The 24,403-nt window shown below is 41.3% G+C and overlaps 1 protein-coding gene across 6 annotated transcripts in view; it reads right to left on the reverse strand.

Annotated features, from left to right (window-relative positions):
• ABLIM1 (actin binding LIM protein 1) overlaps window positions 1–24,403 on the reverse strand; it is a 195,758-nt gene that overhangs the window by 37,667 nt on the left and 133,688 nt on the right. For all 6 annotated transcript variants that reach the window (XM_034062655.1, XM_034062657.1, XM_034062656.1 and 3 more), the window contains 4 exons: window positions 16,367–16,454; window positions 12,538–12,596; window positions 3,557–3,634; window positions 638–793 (listed from right to left, as the gene is read on the reverse strand). In XM_034062655.1, coding sequence (XP_033918546.1) covers window positions 638–793; window positions 3,557–3,634; window positions 12,538–12,596; window positions 16,367–16,454 — 381 coding nt within the window. The remainder of the gene's footprint in view (window positions 1–637; window positions 794–3,556; window positions 3,635–12,537; window positions 12,597–16,366; window positions 16,455–24,403) is intronic.

Here is a 24,403-nt window from a genome sequence, read left to right on the forward strand (position 1 = left end):
AATCCAGATTAGGTAAGTCTTTTCTATCACTACAGGATACAAGAATCCTTCCTAAATATCAGCACTTTAAAATGTAAGGCAACTATTTCCATAACTAACCTGGCTTTCCCATGTGGAGAAGCACTTCATCCTGACCTAGTTCAGATTTTATCCAGTCTGGCAAAGTGCTCTGGAAACACATTTCCCTTCAATATGTGAGAAAGCATCCTGCTGCTTTAATCGTTTTACTGCCACAGATCATCATGGTAGTCCTCATAATCTGCTGTGAATATTGGTGCTTCACAGCATGACACCAGGTTGGCTTTTGCTTCATGTTCTGGATTTTGCTGTACCCAAAGACTCAGCTATCCCAGCAAGCTGCACACATACAGCCAGTCTGCAAGCCTCCTCCCTGCCGTTCCTCTGCCAGTGGTTGGTGTTAAGGTAGGTGTTTCATTGCATGTTTAATTGTGTAGGTTTGCACATGAGGCATCATCATGATGGTTCCCATTAAACCCCGATCAAACAGACAAAAACCACTTGAACAGCAGCAGCAATATCTAGGAGTGTCAATTAGAAATTGTTTCAAAAGAGGATAGAAGCAAAGCAGGCTTTGAATAAAGCATACAGCAGAATGAGTTGTGTGTTGGTTCATTACCTCTCCAAGACTCTGTCTCTCCTGTCTGTCCTCGTAGGCGGAAGAGTAGAATGGCTCATATGTAATTAGGTCTGGACGTTCAATGTCATAAATGGCCTTGACTTTGGGAATGGCTGCTAAATCCTTGTAATCAAGGATTTCATTGTCTACTTTTGCCTGAAGGTCAAAGACAGAAGATAAATTAACTTACACAAATGCACTGGTAATTTCTGTTCTACACAATTTACGATTTCTGTGTATTTGTTGTCACACTGTTGCTATGGAAAATCCTTTTTGGCACTCTAGATGTGAAGGGATTGCTTCTTGTTCTTCTCCAGCAGGCCTCCTCTGCAAAAGCACACAGTGACTTCTCAGTTTAGGAAAGAAAGAGCATGGCTTATAAAGAAGCAAGACGAAAGTTTCTTATTCCTGGTAGCAAGCTGAAAACTTCAGCTCTGAAAATGATTCATTTTGTGGCCTCAGGCAAGTATTTTCACCTTTCTGCTCTTGTTTTTCCATATGTAAAATGTGTGATAACATCAACTTAGTTTGCAAATCACAGACATTACGAGAGGATTCCATGCACAAGACCACAGACAGAAATTCAACTTATAACTGTGAATACAAACGGAAATACAACGTATTACAAGGAATCAAAAGGCAAGCAGGAATACTTGTCAGGACTGGGTATTCAAAATCCCAAGTCAAATTATGATATTGTATTCATCACTCAGCCTATACCCAAGCTTCTGACTAAGGCATACGTTGCTTACTAACTGCATACCATATAGCACAAACATTGACTATTTTTGCCACTACAACTGCAAGGAGCTCTTGACTAGTTAAAACATGGAAGTACAAAATCAGTTCCAAAGACAGCTGCACCCATTAGAAGGAGCTAGAAAGAGGCTTTGCATATAGTATTGATAACTAATATCTTCCTGACTTCAAAGAAGACTTAAAAAAACCCCCTAACATCATACATTTTTACCTACCTACAGAAATATATTTGATGGTTAAAACTGAAAGAGAATATTTAAGTTGGGGTTTGAGTTTTCTGCTAAATACATTATTTATTCATAGGAGGCTACACAAGGAAATGAGTCTGATCCATTTCCACTCACATTCAGTTCCTTTCTTCCTGAGTACTACTAGCACCTAGTATTTTCAGATTAAATATCACCTGCTTCCCCAAGCAATCCTAACAAACACTGGTTCTGGTGGTTCTTAAGCAATGCCATAAGTTAGAAGCAATACAAATAATTTTTTTTTTTAATTGAGAAATAAGTTTTGAAACAGGAAATTCACTTTCTAAAAATCTCTTCAAATCTGTTCAGGTTTTACTCATCAGATACAACAAAATACCTTCAACAATTTAATCCTTAAAACATGCAGGTATATTAACGCATGTTATTCCTGTGTTATTTTTACCACAGCCTGCTAATGAGCTGAAAATATGTCTGGATATTCTTAATCCAATATAAATCACCACAGATATTTTTGTAGCCCTTGGTTGAGGTCACCCTGTTGCCCTATAGCCTGTGCTGTTGAGCAGCAGTTAAATGTCATAAGCTACAGGTGATGAAGCTGATATTACCAGCAGAATGGCAGTTCTCCAGGACATGCTCTGTGTTTGATATCTGCAGTGTGAACATCTTTAATGCATCAGCTAATGTCCATTATTGTCAAAATGCTCTTAAGAACCAGCATTAAACTCAAACTCAGGACTTAACATTTGTAATTTTTGTAATTTTTCTGCATTATTGTGCATGTAAATGATAAATATACGTGTCTTACACTACATTGTCACCTACATGATCTTAAGGTTACCTATAAAATCAGTGACTCAGCATTATACATAGGTAAGAGAAAAGAAAGTCTGCCCTGTAGTCTGCCTCCTCTTCCCAGCATACCTTCATGCCTGATACTCCCATAAGGGACTCATCCTCACTAACCTGCCTTCCTGTGATTCTCTTCCTTATCTTCCACTTCTGCCTCGGGTTTTGTGCACATTATCTGAGAGCATGTTTTGTACAAGAACAAAAGTTATGTGGCTTTTCAAGGAAGAGGGCTCTTAAACAGATGTGAGGTTTTGGAAGTGTGGGTTATATGCACAGAAATACAGCAAGTTTAAGAAGGGGCTGAGTTTCTCTGCCCAGGTCCATTTGAGTGCATATTCTTCCTCCTTAGAATGGGATTACTGCAGCCTGTGAACTTCTCTGCCAAGAAAAAACAAGTGTACTGACATTCACTACAATGAAAAGCTGGGAATGAAAAAAAGCTGGTATGAAAGAAGAGGAAAATGTTATTCCTTTGAAAAGTTTGGGCTAACTTTCTGCTAATGTATTTCCACTTTAAACACCTAAGGTCTTGTGGGCTCAAAATATACCATCAATGAGGCCAAGAAGGGAAAGAAAGCCTCTAAAATAATGAAAGAGGAGGCTTGATTACTGCAGGAATCATATTAAACCCTGCATCCCAGGTAACCACCAACAAAATAGCCTATCAATGGCTTTGTATTTTCAGCACTGTTCGTTTAGTAAAAGAAGGATGCTTAATATAATTCTTTTTCTTGAATAAAACCCCCCTTTCCTTCCACAACCACACCATCTGACTTCTGAAACGGAAGGTGTTGTATCAGCCAGGCTTCTTTTATTGTAGTGACCCTCCTCCACACATCCTGCAGCTGCAGACAGCAGCTCTCTCAAGATGTGCATGTTGAGGAGCACAGATCTCATATTGCCCCTAAAAAGGCAAATGACCTGTCCGAATCTGTACCTCTTCACATCCCCAAGTGACTTCAAGAGATTTATTGTATATTACTATTTAACCACTAGAAAAATAGGCATTAGCATCAGTATAAAAGTGACTTATTTCAGCACAGAGAATTTCATATGCAAATAAAGGATCAGCAGCTTGTTCATCGGAAGGAATACTTACATAGATAGTGTGGCCTGGAGAGCCAGGTATACTGGAACCTGGTCTGGAATAAATGCTTTCTGATGATGTTCTTGTTGGCTGAAAAACAAAAAGCAACTTTTCAGAGCAACCTGAAGCCACTAACATTGGGAACTTCGGTTTTATACGAAGAAATCTGCATACATCTTGAAATTAACTGAATTTAGGAAAAAACATCAAGACAAATGCAAGCAAATTTCACAATCTTGTGAGGCAAGTGGGCTTTTTATATTGGTAGGGAAAGGAGTGCTGTGAGAGGGGAAAGAGGCTTTCTAAATCATATAATGTAAAAGACTGACAACAATAATGAACAAAATCAAACAGCACCTGCCAGAGACACTGCAAGAAGCCATACAAAATGTGATCCAGGATAGTCCTACTAGCCATTTAACCAAAAGGTTAGTTCACAGCTAGAGGTATCAGCAGTTCAGCAGGCAAACTGTTGAGAGGAGCACAGCACACACACCATCGCTTTCCAGATGTTCCATCACTGGATTTCCATTATGAATACAGAACTAAATTCAGTCCTAAGTAGAAGGATCAGAAATCCTGGGCTTGGAGCTGTTCCCTAAATCTGCAGCACAGTCTAGATGCAGCATGAATGCTAAACTGTTGATTGAAATGTCATGATTCCCTATGTTTGATGACAATGTCCTGCAAGTTGAAATTCATGGGAACAGTCACACCCTTAACAGAGTGAAAGTTGTTACACATTAGTAGATTTTTCCAACACTTCATCAGGACCAAAATTCCCTAAGGAATTTTTGGGAGAAAAGACAAAATAGCTCAGCACTGACATGTAGGGATCTTGAAAACTTGATGAATCTGAAAACCATCTATTCAATTAACAGTCACCCAGGCTATTGCGGCAATTGCTCGTGAACCTGGTACACAACAATAGTCAACAATACCACACCTGCAACCAAGCAAGCATGAATCATTTTTGATCCCCTCACAAAGCAATGCATCAGCAGATGACTGATGACACTAGTGCAGTGGGATACTTCAAAGTCACTGAAAATTAGATCTTGGTAAAGAGTCCTTACCTCGTCAGCTTGCGACATTGAACTAAGGGACCTTCAGGCACACGATGAAGAGAACAAGGCTTGACAGCCTGGCTCACTGGCTTAGCAAATATCTGGAGTGAACACAACAAGGCTACCGGACCTTTCTTACCAATCAGCATACATTCCTTGAAAGGATCATTCAGACCCCAGAGACCTTCTACCTTTTATTTCATAGCCAGGAATGCTATTGAAACCATCCGTGCAAATAAAAAGGACCTGCTGAAAACTGGTTGAGGATCATACAGGCGGCTTGCTCTGATTTCACTTGTGGAAATGAAATCACCCCAGTCAGGAAGGGTCAGAGGAATAAAAGGCTTTGAACATGTTCCACCAGAAAACGTGAAGATTCAGATCAAACAGAGCAGATGTGGCCGTGGACTGACACAGCCACAGATCCTCTCCAGAGAATGTCTGAGAACACTTTCTCAGCTGGACCTTTATGTGTTTCTTCGCTTTTCTCTCTGTAGTTGCATATTCCTACATTCCAAATGGGAACAGAAACTTCTCAGCTGCCCTTAAGCTCCTCCCATGATGCAATCAAAGCAAAAAACCCCAGTAACAACCACTTGTTTCATGGAAATGTTACAAGGATTAAGCTGGAAAAGCTGGCTGTTGTTGAGAAACACTTTATTCCCCCCTTCCACTCTGCCATTTAACCACTCTCTAAGTGGAGACACACATAACATGTTGCTGCAGTTGCTATGGATAACAGTTGTTTACATTACAACATAGGGAACAGTATTAAGGATTTGAGGTACTGTTAGGGGTGTCTCTTGTTACCTTTGCCTTTTGGCAGACATACTTTAAGAGGTTTTTTCTGCTCAATTCTCCCTGTTGCAGGAAAACAAGTGTTAGAGGCAGTAACAGCTCCTTCCCACCTGGCAGGGCCTCTTGGCTGCTCTTCATTCTGCATCTTTTATAACCACCTCAGCAAACAAGAAATCCTCAGCTCTCAGTGTCACTGCTAAAAGCCATTTCAGCAAAGGAAAACTCGCTCATATTTCCCACTTCAGTGAATTATAAATGAAGTCAGACACCTTCAGAAGACAGTTTCAGCCACACCCTGCCAACAACCTTCTTAGGTGCTCCTGACCCTGCAGTACAGGAGTTGCAGATGGACTATCAAGTTGTAGCACCTTGCTCTTCATTTATGCACTGTGCTTCTGCTCCACTGCCATCCCATAACACAGCCATGAGCCAGATCAGACGCCCTCTAAATCCAGTTTTCTATTTTCTGTAGTTCTCCCTGCGTACATCAATTTTTCCTTCCATCTACTGCAAAGCTGCACACTGCCTGGGCAGGACACCATCCTGCCAGCCCCTAAGCTCATTCCTCTCCTGAGGAGCTTACTCCAAGCAGATCTAAAACTGTGGCTCCTTTTCATTCTTAGTCCTGTATCTTGCTTAAGCTTATGAGACACCCCTGAGAACAGTGCATGAAAAAGAAGACTTCTACATCTACTCTCCCTCTTCCTGCCTTGCCTTGCCTTATTCTTGTTTTGAATTACACATTCCATTACAGATGGCTCTTCCCTATTCTGCTGCTTCCCATATGGTCTGGAATCCTTCACAGCTTTGAACTTTCCCCTGAAGACAATTGCATTGCACTTAAAAACATTTGTGCCGCTTGCCTTAACAAACATACACTAAAGATTCCTTAATATAAGCTGTTCCTCTGGCATACTTTTAGCTGCTATGGTTGGTTCTTCTCCTAAGGGACCTACAATAGTGCCTATCTGTGACAGGGCATTGCTTTTATTAGATTATACATTACACCTCCATTAGCAGTGAAGAATCCTGACCCTGTGTATTGCCAGTGTGGCTTTGTACCTGAAACAGGTGGAAGGAGACACACTGGAGGTCAAGTTCTTTGTTGAGGTAACTGCAATGGGGTGTAAATTCCATCTTAGGGGAGAGCTGATGAGAGCACTTGTGAAACAGGAATAGCAGCTACCCTTGATATAACCCTTAACCTTCAGTGGAGATGCCATATGAGCACTTCTTGCACACATTATTGGAAGAGAAAAGGTAAAGAAATGAGAGGATACACCCTTTAATATGTCTTACTTTTGAGTTATTTCCTTCCACCACAACAGTTCTGTGACACTTGTTCTACACTCCCAGCAACAAAACAAGTTAAGCTGCCTTACTTCCACAAACAGATCTGCAACACTATGTGACTGGTCTTGTTCTTGGAGGATTCAATTAGAGCTTTTCATAACGCCACCTTTGTGCAGGGAAAGTTACAGCTAATTTCTATGAAGAACTATTTTTCCTTTCTTGCAGTAGAGAAATGGTATTTCTCCACATTTTCTGACAGTGGAACAGTCGTTGGTTTTTTCTTTCCTCTTCCACCCAAATGGATTGAACAGTAGCAAATACATAAATATGGGATGCCTGTACCAGATGAAGGGAGGCTATGTAGTACATGAAAAAGATCAATAGAAATTCAGTCAATAGAAATTCATGCACATCACTAAAGAAGCCAAACAGCTAGATCATAAAGCATCTAAAGGATCCCCAAGACTTCTCGGTATTTCCCACTTTATCCTAGAGCTCTTATTTTTGTTTCTGTTCTTCATTCAATGCATTTGTCTTGAATGAAGAAGCTCTTTACCAAGTTCATTTGCAGACTGGCAGAGGTAACACCTTCACGCTCATCCTATTAGTGTCACTGTGAATTTCAGTGCTCAGTTATCGTATCACCCATGCATATGCCTCACATGGATTAACGTGTTCTTTTAATATTAGGTTGCAAAGCTGAAGATGTTCATCCTCCTTTACCTCAGTCTGCCATGTTATCATGCATGGCACATCATCTATATAAATAACTTCTCACAAGAAGTCACATGAGAGCCAGTCACATCACTCAGGTGCTGCTACAATGTGATGGCTCTGGCGTTCTCAGGTCCAGATGTTCAGAATCATGCTCTATACGAATTTACAGGTGCAGGCAACCAGATCAATACTGATCCCTAGAACATCTGGCCAAATGGATGCACTACTGTCTAACAAAGGCATCGTCAGCATAATTTACAGTACCTGCCTTAGTTTTTTGATAGAATTCATTATGCAAGGCAGTGGTAAAAGCTGCAGAAGAATGAATATGTTTTCACTTGATAACATTTAACACTATAGCTTAAGCAAATTCTCTGTATCTCAGAAGCTACTTTAAGTGAAGCATATTTATAACTGAACTAATAGAAGATTAGGATGTAATTCTACTAGGCAGACCCAACTTTACAATAGCAGGGTGTTCGGCTTTCTCAGTACATCACTTGCTATTCTGATACTCCACTGAAAGATTTTGTAGTTATTCAGGACTTGGAACCACACTTCATTAAACACAAGCTTCCTATGGGTTTGAATAATGTTCAGTGGCCATGTATATAACAAATAAAGCACCTCAGTGTTACAGCATTAATTGGGCTCATCTGTTAATTTAACTGTACCCTTCTCCTTACAGGTGCTTCCTTCAAATGAATGAATTCATCCTTTCTCTGCCTAAAAAAAATTACACTATGCATGCATCAAGGCAAAACTAGTGAACAGGTTTAGTTCAGACTCGCACAGATACACGTTATTAATAGGTTACAACCAATTTTTCTTTCCTTTCTAGACACAGAGGCCAATGAGGAGAATGAATTTTCAACACACAATCATTGAAGGCGCATTGCTAGCAAACTTTAACAAGACTACTCATGCGAAGCCTTCATCAAGAGTAAGTTAAGTGGAAAGCAGAAGTAAATAAAGTGGGAAGTCCAGAACACACTGAATTCATCAGCAGACTTCTCAGAGAAATCACAAGCTTTCACTCAGTAATTTTCAACCTTCAGTTTTCACACAGATTCAAGCCTTTGGCCCATCTTTGTAGCAATAGTGATAGTATCTTTGTGTCTGCTCTGCAGGAGAACGCTTGAAGCCAAAAGCTGCCTTGAATTACACTTTGTATAATCAGCATGTAAATCTAACCAGAATTTAATGCTGGCCAAATTTACACAGGAGGATATGCATCTGACCCTAAGCTATTCGTATCCTACACAGTCTACAAAACAAGAAAGAGAGCATACCTTTATTTTGGCATGGGCTGCTCCTCCTTTGCCTTGCATATTTTTTCTATTACATTGCCTAGAATTTGCATTTTTTTTAATCCTAAGGCTCCTGGGTTTCACCACTGGAGACTCAGACTCTTACATGCTAAGCTGAATGCAAGAAACACCACACTGGCCCAAGAGGTAAGTGAAATCATCCCACAGTTTGCTCTTACCAGACTCCAACATTCGATTCCATAAAGCCTAGGACTGCAGAGACATCGCTCTCCTTAGTAGCCCTCATAACACATCTTTACAGCTGTATTTTATACATAGTTCTGTAGCTAACAGAGAGACCACTGTTCAAGAAGGCTTAATGTATTTCAACATCCTAACTTAAGTGAATGAAGTACAGTGGAGGACAAAGTGTACAGGGCTTGCATTAACTCCACCTAAATCACAGCATTGGATTCAAGCATACAACACTATCCCGCAGACTGTATGTAACACAAACATCCTGCCCTGGCTGATGATATGACTCTGTCTACTTTGCAATTAGATACATGAAGGCAGCACAAGCAGACACAATGGAAATCCAGTGGCATGGACTCTGTCAGCCTGTCTGCTTACTGCTAGCCTCTACTAAGACCACACCAACACATTCTTACTTTATCAGGTGAAAGCTACCTCAGGTATGCATGCATGCACTACAGCCACATGTCCCCCACAGCAGACACAATAAATAAGAAGAAATGGAAGTGGGTGGTGTTTGTAGGTGAAAAGCAAACTCAAGGATGTCTGAAAGTGGAAAAGTAGTCCAGGGACAGGGAGGACCTCCCAGCTCAGAGGTGGATGTACCCCACATTAGAGAGGTGCAAATGCTCTTGGGCAGCACGCGGAGCATGTCCAAGCCTGGAATTTTGTATTTTCTGAACTATTCATGTGTAGCTCAATACATATAAAAAAGAAACTGATTCAACCGATGCATTTATTTCCTTTCCAAAAAGCATGAACCATTGTTCATGGAAACTATTTCTTCTTAACCATCGCTTTAAAGTCAAATGCTTTTCACCATTTTCATTTACTTTGTATTTGCACTGTAGTTATTTGTTTTAGAAGAACTTTCTGTAACACTGCAAAACAATACAACAGCCCCCAAGAGCTCATTTGGGTCTAAACAAAAATTAGAAATTAAAGTATTTCATGAAACAAAATAAAAAGGTGTGAGAATTAACACACAACACTGCACCACATGATGCAAAACACAGCGTCAGTGCCCATGGTGGCAAGTGATAGCAGAAAGCTGTGTGGCAGAAGTAGGAGCAAGCACAGCAAATGACAGCAATGAAGAATCTTCCCAGTAAAGAAGACTGTTATCAACACTATGAAAACACAACAGCCAACCTCTGCAGAGCGTGGCCTGCGCAGAACCAGACTCTTTGGATAAAAGAACTCAGATGAGGAATGCTGTCATGAAACACAAAAGGGAAAACAATGAGTGAAAAGGAAAGCAGTTTCCCCTAGTTCAGTGGTTAAGCTCTTTTTCTCAATCAAGTTACTAATATCTACTTGCTAGATAATAACCTGTGTGTTGTAATATCTAATGTTACTGATGGCTGCAGAATCACAGCAGCCAGACAGTTATAAAACAACTCCTAAGCAATAGATATGTTTGTAACATACATAAGTTTGCTGTATTTTCTGCTTGTTTTGGCTTTGTAATCTTCCCCAAATATCCAGTGAGAGGAAGACCTAAAGCAACCATTGTTTCAGATCTTGGTCATGTAGGATGCTGATTAGTTTATATCACACCTCAGCTACTGAGGGAAAAGAGAACTTGCTGAAAACACCTGAAGTTACTTCAATGATAAAAGAGGTTTTTGTTCTGTTTTGCTCTACAGGGAAAGGAAATGCAGCAAACAGGCCACATCCCTGGCTCTTTGCAGAACCACCAGAAAATCTAGGCCTGACTCTGAAAGTGGCGATATCATGTATTTATAAACTCACAGACCAGATTCCAGTTCTCACACCAGGTGTAAATGTATGTCATAAGGAACTGAAAGTCAAAGTACAGTTCATAATTTAGAGGTGACATGTTCACATAGCACATAGTTCCCCCAGCTTCATCTGTTTCTGTACCTACCTCTTTGCTATTGCCTTCATTTGAATGGCAGTATGAAATGTGCCAGTCATCAAAATGAACTTAAATTGATTTTAAAATAAGGTGTCTAGCTTTGCACCAGGGTAGATAGAGACTGTGATGTGCAGTTGAAGCTAAAAGATTCTCCATCTTTTCAGCTAGTTTCATGATAGTGCATTTGTCAATGCATTTAAAAGGCATAATAAACCTCTGCATAAGAAGCTCTCATCCAGGAACAAGGTGACCTTGGGTAGCTGTGCAATAACATGTCTCATATGTTCCCTTAATATGCATTCTTTGCTTCACGCCATTCTTATGCAAGAACTCACTTAGGCAGAGTCTTGCAGATGGATGAATTCATTTGCATCATTCACTTCAATTCAGATTAGCTGAAGGGGAAGACGACTGACATGCTTGGATGTGTGATGAAAAAAAGGTAAATATTTGAACAGGACTTTGGCTCTTTCCATGGGGAATGGGAACAACACAACTGACTTATAAGATTAACTGGAGAAGGTTCAAAAGGGCCACAATGTAGTAGGGATCGCTTTGGTAAGACTCTTGGGTCTAAGTGAAATGGAGGTATTGTACCCCAACCATTCACCACAGAGCACTAGCATTCTGATACTCAAGTAGGGCCAAAACACTGTCTTACATTCAAATTATTAAAGGAGGAAGAAAACCTAGCCCAGCATAATTTTCCATTTTCTTATGGAAAGGCAGCACAGAACTGTGTGCAAATGCTGCATGGTACCTACAGCAACGTATGGCCATGTTAGATCACATGCCCATCTAGGTCAAATTATACCTGTGCATTATCAGGATAGCCCCCACTAACAAGAACTCTGCTCAACAAGAAGTTATCTGCATGTTGCCATGATCACAGTGAATTCTCTGCGGGGGACGTTTTACAGACCAGTGCACCTGGGTAAATGCTGAAGGACGTGGCTTCCTGTCAATGAATCACACACAGAACACAACTGACAGGATATCCTATGGTACAGGACAGCACCTCTTAGTTTCCTTGTCTGAAAGACATTTTATTCATATACAATCTCTACAGAAAAATTAGCAAAGTTCAAAGTACCAATTGAGACATCAAAAAGAGTAACTTGATTTAGTGAGTATGGGCTTAGAACTGCCTGGTGCATGTAAAAAGCCAGGTTCCAGCATTTATCGGTGCAGCATCATTGCTATTAAGGATATGATACAGAAAGTTTGTCTGGATATGCTAAGATGACTCCATGGATAACTGCAGATCTTCTTGGCATTCAAATTAGGATCACTTTAGGGTGAGGTTTACTTGCATGAAAAAGCAAGAAGAGTCCATACTGTCTAAATGCTGTAAATAACTGTGCAAAACGGGGGATGAACTATAGAGCAATTATAGAGATGTGCAAAAATACTAAACATATCATAGCACTTGCCCTGTTCACAATTACTCCTTGTCTTTTTCAGAGTGAGATAGAAAATGAAATGTCTTAGAGATTTTGCTATGTCTGTGTGTCACTAAACATCACTATCTTTAAGGCAGTGTGCTGAAACATGTATGTGGAGTTGCTGAGGCTAAAAATCAGAGCAACACCTCTGAAGTGCCTGCACTATTTACTCTGCCAGTGGTGACAGCTATGTGAAACAAATAAAACCCATGGAAAAAGTCCCTCTTTTAAAAACAGCATTCAGTTATTGAGTGTGCAGTGTGTCTTTGCTATGAATTCAGCTTACCCGTAGCTTCTCTTCGGTCTTGGTGGATTGCTTACAGTCGGGATGCCAGACAGTGGAACCTGAGGGAGGGAAAACACTCATCTTTATTCAGGACAGAGCAGATAATGTACAGCCATGACGAGACAGTTTTGGAAGAGAATCCCTTCACTGCATCAGCTGGTGAATCTGTATGAACTATGTAATCATTCAGATTGAATTCTAGCTTATGAGAAATACAAATGAAACAAAATATATTCAAATCTCAGCCCATCTACAGCAGCCTCTTCCTGAGGCTGTCAAAGCACTGTGCACACATTCTTAACTAAAACTCCAACAGCCTCAAGCAGCAAGCACCAGCTAGAGGAACTGAAAGACACAGGGCTCTTCTGTGCAGGATGGAGGGTAAGAGCAAAAGAACTGGGCCACAGCTACCTGATCTGTTCTCCCCTTATGTACTGCACCATATATAGAGAGGAAGTTCTGTTTGTAGGTCCATTAATAGTGGGAAAATCCTATGACTTCCTTGAGCAACAGGTGTCATATTCAGTTACTGTAAATTACTCAGATCACCTCTTCCCTGCAATTATGCAAAATGCAACAGGAAAGGCAAAATCAGAAAATTCACAGTGTATAAGAGTCAGGGCTGGATCTCATATCTGCACTAAGCTAGAGAGGCCAGTGGTGAAGCACCACCATGTGAAAGAGCATCTCCATACATCACAGTGGACCATACTCGCCATGGGCACACACATCATTGTACCCCAACATCAGTGGCATGTGCTGCTCTGGCATTTCCACATGGCATATTCCAGCAACACATCTCACTATAAAAGGCAAGGTCTCTGCTGTTTGTGTCCCAAAACATGGGATTCTTCTTTACGTTGTAAAATTGGAAATATCTGGTTGTCCTCAAGGTCTGAACAGTGTCAGGGGCAAGGAGCATTTCCATCCCATTTCAGTTCTACTTTGGAGTGGCGTATGAACTGTGGTCACTGCTGGGAAGCTGCTGGCAGGTATTAGACAAGCTGAAACAGAGCAGCTCACTTTCTGCAGTGAAATTCAAACCTCATTCCAGACACCATAAAGCCAGGACATAGCCTTGTCTGTCTGCAGGGGAGAAAATCACCTCCTCACTCTGCCCACGAAGAAACCAAACAGAGCAAAGTCCAGGTCTCCTGCTGGTGACTATTAGCTCAAGTACAGCCAGAGGAAACCCCACCCTCCAAGCCAGGAGAGGAATGGGTCAAGGCCCCTGGAAATTCTGTTCTAAGGAGCCCTTACATGGCTCGGTACAGGAGTAAGGACCAGCAGGAATGATTTCACTTCCCAGCAGCACACAGTATGATCATCATCAGGAGACTGAGGAGAACGCTGTGACTCTGGATCAAGGGTCTGAGATGTTTGGCTTTGAGTCCAAGCAGAGGAAGAAGACGCTGTGCATTTGGCAGGGGAAGATGCTCAGACAACAGGGAGAAGTGTACCAACAGCCTTCTCTGTAAACAAACACCAGCCTCAGAGCCAGGACCCCACAGAGCCTGCGAGAACAGGAGAGAAGCATGCCCTGTGCATTTGCTTAGGAGGTCAGACAGATCCAGGCACTCAGGAGGAAGGCAGTTCATGTTACAAGGGCTGATGAACTGAGAAGGTTTAGGTTCAACTCTCAAATTCAGCTGTGAGCTTCCAGTGTGACCCTGAGAAAAATGATCTCTGCTCTGGACCTCAGGTTGTTTTTTCTATTAAACTATCCCCACCATCAAAGAAAAAGTTGTCACTGCATTTCTGGGGTGGTATTTAGCACAAACCGGCACAATTTTAGGGACACCCCAGGAGAGTGATGCAGCTATTGGAAGTGGACAAGAAATGAAAGACAGCCTGGATGCCGTTTTCATGGTGAGACTTAGCTAATGGTTGTGAGTTTTCTTTCACAAAAGGCTAAGAAATGTGAAATATATGAAATCTAAAAACCCAGATTAGATAAAGCAGGCTTAAGAAGTAAAATTTGTTGTGATCTTGAACTCTGAGCCACCTACAACTTGTAGACTTTATTCATCCAAACATGATGCTGTATTTCTAAATGCTTGGCACAGTGCACATTCTCAAGCTGCATCACCCCTCCTTTTCCTACCAGATATAGTTCAGCAAATTGTGGCTATTCCCATTCTCAGCATATGTATTGTTTGCTCCCTTGGCAGACACCAATCAACACGTTCATTTATTCAGCTTTTTACTTTGCACATCCCATTGTTTCTACATGCAGCTCTCTCAAAATCAGTAACATTAACACATTAAAAAAGGCTGAAAGCCTGTGTGAGAATCAAGAGACGGATCCTTCTAAATGCTGAGCAACAGCCTAGCTCAGCAGCAGCCCTCTGGGGCAGTCCATATAGTAGTAGATTACTGAGAAGTCAATGGGAAAGAGAAAGTTTCTGATGGTACTTCTTTATCATTGTCCTGTGTTGGAGCAACCCAAAGCCAGAGTGCTCCTACTAGCATTATTCAAACCATCCTTAAGATAAAAAGCCCCCAAATAGTTTGGTTTTCCATGTTCTCCTTTTGCTGGCTTCCCATACGTTTCCAAGAAAAGTAGCTACCACAAACCTGCCAGGCTCCTCTATTATACAAAGCAATGCAAACACAGTGCTTTCATGTGCTGTGGAGAGGACAATTAGTAGTGAGATGGAAGCTGTCTATTTTCATGTATTTTGTCAATAATATGATTTTGGTTCTAGTTTTAGTGTTGTGTTTCTATTTCACAGCAATGCCTGGAATGTTGATAATCTGCACCCTAGGGTAAACTATTTGGAGGGAGTCAGGATATATGTATCAGCTGAGAGCATTGCACAGGAAAGGCTTTTAGGTCCCTTACACTCACAAGCATGCTAAATTCAGTAAGGAAAGCTTTGGCAGGACAGTCTGGAGCACACTCAGCAATAACATTACTTAGTCAGAAAACAGCTTGTGAACAATAAAGAAATGCAACTTGGGCTGCTCCTCCTCTGAGACAGAGTGAGCATGAAGAACATTAATTCACATCCACAGGAAGGGAGATACAGCCAAGAGAAGTGTGGCAGATCAAGGAGCCAGGCATCTCTCCTCTTTGACCTTGGCCAGGACAAAGTAAAAGAGGAAGATTCAAGCTGAATGTGAGGAAAAAATTTCTTACCATGAGGGTGGTAAGCTACTGGCACAGGTTGCCCAGAGAGGTGGTGGATGCCCCATCCCTGGGGATACTCAAGGACAGGCTGGATGTGGTTCTGGGCAATCTGATCTAGTTCACAGCTCATTGCAGGGGGCTGGACTTGATGACCTCTGAAGGTCCCTCCCAACCCAAACTATTCTATGATTCTATAAAATCCAGCCTTGTTTAAGTAGAAGCAATGCCTTCTGTCATCCTTGGATGTGCAGAAATTTACACCTCAGCCTGCCCAGTCAACATGAACTCCCACTCTCTGATAGACTGTGCAAACAGCACAGTGTGGAGAGAGGTCCAAAAGAGCTCAGTGAGCAGCAGAATCCAGGTGAAACCCTCTCACTTTGGTATCTCTCATACCAGTCTGTGTGTTAAGCTACCCATGAAATGCCAAACTCAGAGGCAGCCTAATAAATCTCATTTTTGTTACACAGCTTTTGAAAACACAGCCTGCCTCAGCTAGGGTGTAGCGTCACTGCAAAGCCATGTTATGGCCACCTACTATTGCAAAGGGGTTTCAAGTGAAGGCATATGAGAACACTACTAAAGCTATAGACTTCCTTGCCCATATTACACAGGGATGGTTCATGAGCTCCTGAGGCCTGTGGCAGAGAAGTTATCAAGTCTGCTTTTATTGTTTTGGAATGGAGACATCCTTACCTTGCAGATACATTTCTTCTCCTTCTGTGAACATCTGGTTGCACCTGCTGCATCGTGCACAGCTTGGATGATAATGCTTGTCACCTGCCTAAATACAAGTAAAAGAGGGAAATTAGAGACACATGCATTGGACTCATTATTTGTGACAGACCACTGTCATTTTTCTTCTAGTTCACCTGTTCTGATACAACATTGCCCTCACGACGTGACAAGAGCGATGAGAATGTAAGGTATGCCATACCTCATACATATATCCTGAAACTAAGCATGAAGCTCTTCAGCAGAGTGGGGCCCACCAAGCTGTTTGTCACAAGTGATATTGGACAGATTTGATTTAAAGATGATGGCAAACCTGATGTGCTGGGAACTGCTCCCAGTTAATGAGATACAAACTATTCCAAGAAGGCTGAATCACTGCCAGAAAGGATCTTCTGCAAACAGGAAGACAGTACTTGAAAAATAGACTGGGAATAATAAAACAGGAATATTTTCTGGGCTCTGCCTATCTCACCCAACTAAAGAACATCTCTGCAGCACAACTGTGCCACTGCTTAACAGAGCTCAGATTTTCAGTAAGCACATGGATGCTCCTGAAATGAAATTCATAGCTTCCCAAAAGGTATTCAGTAGGGTAGTTAAGTAGCTACACAGTCAGAACTGGAGAGTATGGGGCCTGTTATATTACAATTAACTAACCTGAGATATCCCATCTGAGATGGGTTTGTGTCCCATGAGATGCTTACCAAGTTCCCAGACACAAAGGACTAAAACCTTTGTACGTAAGTATACAGTTTTAGGAAGGATAGTGAAGTTCCAGCAGAGATTTCTGTATTGTGGGAGGACCATGACATGTGGACAGAGAAAATCACCCATCTACACCTGTACAGTTTCAGCTTCTGTCCTTCCAGTCTGGCCTTTGAGGTGTGGTAGATTTGGCTTGGGTTTTCTGGAGGTTTTTGTGTTTGTTTTTTGTTTAGGAAGAAGAAAGCCATATCACAGCTATGTTTTCATTAAAAGCTGTATTTCATTGCCACAAGCAAAAGGGACCAATCCTTTGGATATTCCGCAGTTACTCTGGCAGTCCTACCCCAGGCTTCCGAGTTTTCTGTTCCTTGTTTTGCAGTTAATTCACAATAACTTTAGTCAGTCACTTCTACTAGCTCGGTCCATACTTTGTCCTAAAACAGTCTGTATCCCACCCAGTGCTAACATTAATGAGCCTTTCAGTTGTCAGGTAAACATTTCACCTATTTTTCTCCTCATCTCAAAGGTTTTCTTGAGGATCCTTTATGAAAGGGCACCTGGATTCAAGCAATCATCTGTTACTTGCTATAAGCAAGTATATATGTTTTTATATGAGAAACAAATAGAGAATTCATCACAATACCCTGGGTCGATTCAGCTAAAAGTGTTAAACCCAAACCACTATTGAACATTATTCCTCTTACTTTGCATACAAATTATTAAATGGACTTGATGAATTGACAGCAATTTACTGTCAGATGAAATAATAAACCTATGTGTTACTGTCACTGCCTATAGATTCTCTGTTAAACCAACTGGCATGTGTGTTGGCAGGAGAAGCAAAGATCAGTTATCCGTTTATAACCATAAACAACCTCTTCTGACTTTCCTATTTACCTTCTACCCACACTGACAAATCTAAAAGAGGTTCTCAGATTAAATCCCATTTGACCATAGTAGACAGAAAAATTTAGGAAACAATCATTTAGGAAACAATTCCAGAGCCTTAGAGTTGCAGAATGATGGAACAGTGGCCAAAGGTGCATTATAAGCATCATTATAAATGTAAATACATGGGTGTTAAAATTGAATAGCTTTCCATGGTTCTGCAATGTCACCGATTCATGGTTGATCGCTAAACCATGTCACTAAGGGCAAACTGATCCCCCCTCACGGCTGCCCCTCATGGTCTCCAGTCACAGCCACCACTCATCTGCTCCCTCATCATGGCCCACACTATATAGATGCTGCCCCTACCCCTCATGGCCACCCCTGACCTCACCTCACAATCTCCCTTCACCCCTCATGGCTACCCCTGCTCCCCCTTCACCTCTCATGGCTGTCCCTCCTGTCCCCTCACAATCTACCCTCATCCCTCACTGCATCCCTTGCTGCATTAGATCAGATTGCTCTGGTGTGCTGCCGTGGGAAACCCAAGTGAGCTGTATGTCCCTGTGGCACGGAAGAACAACTGCAGTCAGTGCAGAAATGTATTCTCATGGCCAAGCCTGACAATAGAATCATATCATCACCTCTCCTCTAACGCTTAGGAATGACAGTTGGAGGCTCAATAGCCAACACAGGGGAGCTGGATGTCTATATTTTGCAGAGGACATTGCCCAAGTAACATAATTAAAAGTACAAGCTCTATTATGTATTATAACAATACCAAGACCTTTAATAATAGTTTATAATGAGACACCTGATTTTTCATAGATCATCTTTCCAGGCTCAGCAGCTATCAATATTCAGTCTTCCTACAGCATACTATTCTATTAAATGGCTGTGCAAATCCACCTTATCTGATCAAACCAGTCTGCAATGCCCTTTTAAAAGCCCCTTGTGCACTGTTCACAGAGGGCTTTGCAGGCTCCCTCTGATGTGGGGTGATAACCCCATGCAATTGTCCAGAATGAGAAAGGCTGTAGAACACAAGTCACTGCATTACACACTGCATGCATCAGGCTGAGAGACCTCTTGCAGTTTAAAAGATAAACTCAAAGGCTGGGAGGTATTTGAAGCACCCGTTAAACTCAATGCACTGAGCTCCTGTACAAGCCTTTCTCACACCACTGATGCTGCAACCTCTTCACAATGTGCACAATGCTCATTTGCCTTCACTTCACTAAGGTGCTCCTAGGGACCTCCTGAAGGCAAAACTGAACTGTCACCCCTGGGTGTCAAGGAAGGCTATAGTGGGTATTGTAAGAATGATTCCAAGCCCAGGGCTACAAATACAGCTGCACGCAAGCTGATACAACGTGCCCCAGAAACCCAACATAAAATGTACCTGCACTGAGCACAGACACAGATTTAACCCCATGGTAATAGCACTTCAAAAGCCAAGCACTGTGTTTTTTGAGTCCATCCCCTCTGTCCTCACTTCCCACAAGACTAACTTTTATTCTCTGAGTGCTTGTAGAGCTTTAGGCTGATTAAATAAATGTTTTCCTCTTTAGTGAACATGAAGAGCCCAAGATTTCCTATTACTCATGCCTTCAGTTCTGTCCTTGCTTACAGAACAACAGTGAACAAGAGCCAGAGAGAACAATAACAAGAATCCCGCTAGGAGAGCTCACATGCCAGTGGGTCTGGTAGAGGAAGAACTAATTACCAACAGACATTTTCTGCTGGCCAAAGGACACAATTAAGTGCATAGTTGTTGCATTACGTTTGCACAGCTGCACTCACTCTCCATTCAAAGATATCTCAGCAGTCACCTGACAAACAGCTATTAAACGCGTAAAAAGCTTTACTTTTCTAACACTAAATACCACAAAACCTGCTATATAGTTGAAAGAGTACATTTAAGACTAAAAGCTCCCCCTTCCTTATGGATGTATTTAATTTTTATGAACAGGTATAATAGGCCCATTTGACGGACAAACCTAATCAAATATTTAGCTCTACTGTGACTGAGGAGAATGACCTGATTCCTTAACTCCCTTCAGGACTAAGGAGCAGCACAAAGAGTAACTCGGACTCATCTTGTAAACCCCCTAAGGAATGTAATGCATTGTTAAAGAGGAACTGTGGCAGTAGCCTACCATTTTCCAGTGAAGCTTTATTTTAATTACTTGCAGAGGTCACAGAACCTTCAACCCTGTTTGATGCTTGGTACAACATCAAATTCCATTGTTTCCTTCTCTGCAGGCTTCTGTGATCTCATGAGGGGCTGGAACAGCATAAACAGTATGAAGACCAAAATCTGACTCTCATAACATCCTGACCCAAACTGTCCACTCATTTTTCCCAGGCTCTTGTCTGTTTAGCAAGTCACTACAAATATCTGTGCTCAGATACTAAAATAAAAGTGCAGCTCTTCCACTTCCAAAGGACTTCAGAATCTACCACAATTTCCTCTGTTACTACCAAAGGAAGGAAGGTCTCATACAATTTAAACGTTGAACGAATTCCAGACTGATAAATCCTTGTTTGACATGTATCTTTAAAGCCAGGACCTTCTAAATGTGTTTTTAACACTACTGCCACACCATCTCAACAGCTCTCAAGCTCTCTCTGTTCAACCCAAGAGAGGACAGAGCAGTGGGAAGCAGAGCTCACACTGACAGTTCCCAGGCTGATGGGGCTGCAAGACACAAGACAGGGGGAAAGTGGGAAATGGAGCGTGAAGCCATGAGTGTAAATCTGGATGACAACATACATGCAAAAGATGTGGAAGACCCTCTGAGCCTTCCATTGATTGCTGTGTTGGGCAAGCCAAAACTGCAGCTGTCCTCCTGCTATGAACACTTGCGCTGTTAATTCATGCTGCTTTCTGATTTTTATCCAAGAATACTTTCCAGCATTCCAACAGTGACTGCCAGTGTCATGGTAGTGTACCCCTTAACAGATATACTGCAATGAACTTTGTAACTTAGTAGTGTTAATTCTACCACCATTCAATATAGTCGTACTCATTAGTTACTGCTAATAGCACTGCAACTGTTAGCTGCTTGGAATATAACTTTTCCTCCTAACAAAGATGTGAGTAATGATTCACACTAAATCCCCAGTTGTGCAACTGCTCTGCTGGCATGAAGAAAGAAAGAGTCCTCAAGCCGGCTGAGCATCAACTGGACTTCCTTTAGTAGTTACTTGTGACCACACTGTCAGATCGGCTATGAGTTCTTATTTTCCTGCAACACCCAGTGTTGAGCAAGTTGCACACAGGTGAAATTATAACTACTAACCATGGTCTTTATGGGAGCTATTAATTCTGTCTTCATGGGGCAAATCCACCTATTGCTGCATCAGGACCAAAGTTAAAAACTTAAAAGCAGGCAGTCAGTATAAGGAAAGCAATTGCACTCGACTAAGAAATGTGTTCACAGTAGCCCAAAGTAGCTGGTTAGAATACTGAGGGCAGTACAGCAGAGCAAAGCAATGGCAAACACAGCTTTATTGCCTATTGCCAGGATTTCAACATCTCTTAGGATCCTGGGTTACATTTATGCATAGAGAAACTGAATTCCAGTGACAGACCATATACTTAATCAGAAACAATCCAGAGGAAATATATGTACTAGATTTTAAGTTTCATTTTAATTACAATACAGATCTGTGAATTCATTGCCTCCATTACCCTTAGGCTTCAAAAAGACTTAATATACATAATAATGCATTAGTAATAATGCATTATACATAAGAAAACATAATTAATAAGTGCTTCACAAAGCACTTAATATACATAATAATGCATTAACTAAATATTCCTTTATCTTGCATGCATTTTGTCCAGCATGTATTTTTGACGTGAAAATATACTTCACCTAAAGGAGCTGTTTACAGCCACATTCATATTGCTGGAATCAGAATCACCCAAGCAAAGCTACTTTACAGTAACTTCACTATAGTGCCAAGGGCATTTTCAAACAGCCTAATACTGGCATAACCATAACTTTGTCTCAATCAGCCAACAAAACTCTTCTACTGACTACTGAATGTGTTGCGTAGGATTGCTGAGCTATAGTTGAGTAATCAGTTCCTCTGCAGTAAGGCAAGAAAGCCATTCCAGTCCCAGCTCCTAGCCTGCTGAAAGCAAAGCAAAGCCCTTGCTTGGTTTGCTGCTGAGCATTAATTATATGGTCCAGGTCAAAGGACAGCATGGAGTCCTGTGAATGGATTATGTACCAGATGCATACAATATGCAATCTTCCCTGACACCAGGAATCTCCCACTTCCTGAGTCATCTTCATATTTTCTTTTGTTAGGTGATAACAGGACCATGGAGTTATCAGGAATATGGGAGCACAAGTGTGAAACACAAGCATGTTTCTCCCTTTAACTCTCTGCAGGAAGTGATTGTTAGTCCCTTGACCTGTCCATCTGGCTTCTAATAACAGAGTTTGATGGATATATATTAGTATATCACCTTAACTGAAGTTGTATGTGCACTAGTGCAATAGTATCTCCAAACCAATGGAAAGTATCCTGGGAGACTGAGATACTACTAGTTTATTTACTTAGAAATACCTTTATCCCATCAGTAGAACTATAGGTGACTTCAACCTGCCAAGATTTAGCTAGGAAGGTCAGTAACAAGCCTCCTTTTGAGGCTCCTAATTGAATTATTTAATAAGTCAGAAAGTCTTGCACATGACAGCAGGTGATAAACATGAGACCTCATTCTAACATAAAAGGGTTCTTTGCAATCCCCCAGATTAGCAATTATCTCCATTCTGATCATGATTTGATTGCACATATAGACAGACAGAAATAAAGAACAGTATTACACATGCTATAAAATCATAGAATGGTTTGGATTGGAAGGGACTGTAAAGCTCATTCAGTTCCAACCTCCTGCCACAGGCAGGTTCACCTTCCACTAGACCAGGTTGCTCAAAGCTCTGTCCAATCTGGCCTTGAACACACACACACACATAAATGTGCACATGGAAATTTAAAGGAACATACATATTCCTAGATTTTAAAGTAATCGTAAAAGTGTGAACTTTTAAGACATCCTACTAATGTCCAAAATTCTGTATTCTACAATGCAAACAACAAAGTTATCATAGTCCATAGGCTCAATGCACAGGAGAATTGTAAGAGCCAAGATACTATTCACTAAAAAAACAAACCAAAGAAAAAAACCCAAGGCAATGACTAAATGATTAAGTTCAAAATAAGGATAACCAATAAGAAAGCTGAAGCTACCAAAGAAATAACTGTGGACAGTAAGCTCAAGGCAATGAGAGTCTGTATTAAAGCATGATGGGGAAAAAATAAGAAAGAAAACTAATCACGGTTGAGGCAAAGATCCCTTAGCTGCAAATGAAAACTGATGAAAGATGGCACAGACAAGGCAGGAGTCTTCAGGAGGTGTATGGTTCTAGTCTGTATTTAACAATGCTGAAAGGCAGATTCTTCCTGTTTGATCCTGTTTATTGAGCAAGGCTTTTTGAACTGTTTGCCATGAGTCACCATTTACAAATGAGGAGATCTGAATAATTTGTACTCAAGAAAACTGTGGCTAGGCAGTTCTCTGCCAGATGGATGTGTTAGCAGGGGAGGCTCTGCTGAGCCAGGTACCTCTGAGATGACTTCCTTCTACCCACAGCATGAGGTACCTCTACTACTGGCCAAGACAGGAACATAAAATCCTTCCTGGTAAACATGGGGATGACTCAAAGACAAGGTTTGCTTAAGCTGCCTAAACCCAACAAGTCTAATGCAATATGCTGCAAATCAAGGAAGCAGGGCCCTGTGAGACTGAGGGCTGTGTTGTGGGCAACAGCAACTGAGAGAGGTGGTTTGAGATCATCATTAATAATACCATAGAAAATGCTCTCAGTGTACCTGAAAGGGCTGGCTCTTCTGATCATTCAGAACATAAAAGAAAAGCAGAAAATACCTTTTGACTACAGATACAGCAACATCACTATTAGAACACTGATGAGTCCGTACATGTGGATTTACAGAATAGAATCCAGTGGAGAACCACCAAAGCAACATGAGTGTTCAGCTGTGAACCTGAAGGTCAAGTCATTACTCAAAGAGAGGTTACAAAGATGACTAGATCACAATGGACAGGTGATTAAAAGCCAAGCACTGAGATAATAGCAGGAAAGAACATGAGCTTTTCAATTCCACTGAAAAAAACTATGACATCGAAAAGCAGCAGTTAGACAAATTTAACCTCAAAATAAGGCAAAGTTTCTAAAGAATAAAGGTAATTTAAGCAGCAAAAAAGAATATCTTCGGCCTTATAATCACTCTGCAGTCTTCATGACAAGGCAGGATAATTTCCCAAAGGATAAGCTTTCATTTGGTTTTGAGGGAAAAGCTCTG

Source organism: Melopsittacus undulatus, chromosome 4 (assembly GCF_012275295.1).
Source record: "Melopsittacus undulatus isolate bMelUnd1 chromosome 4, bMelUnd1.mat.Z, whole genome shotgun sequence".
In the NCBI taxonomy this organism is placed as follows: domain Eukaryota; kingdom Metazoa; phylum Chordata; class Aves; order Psittaciformes; family Psittaculidae; genus Melopsittacus; species Melopsittacus undulatus.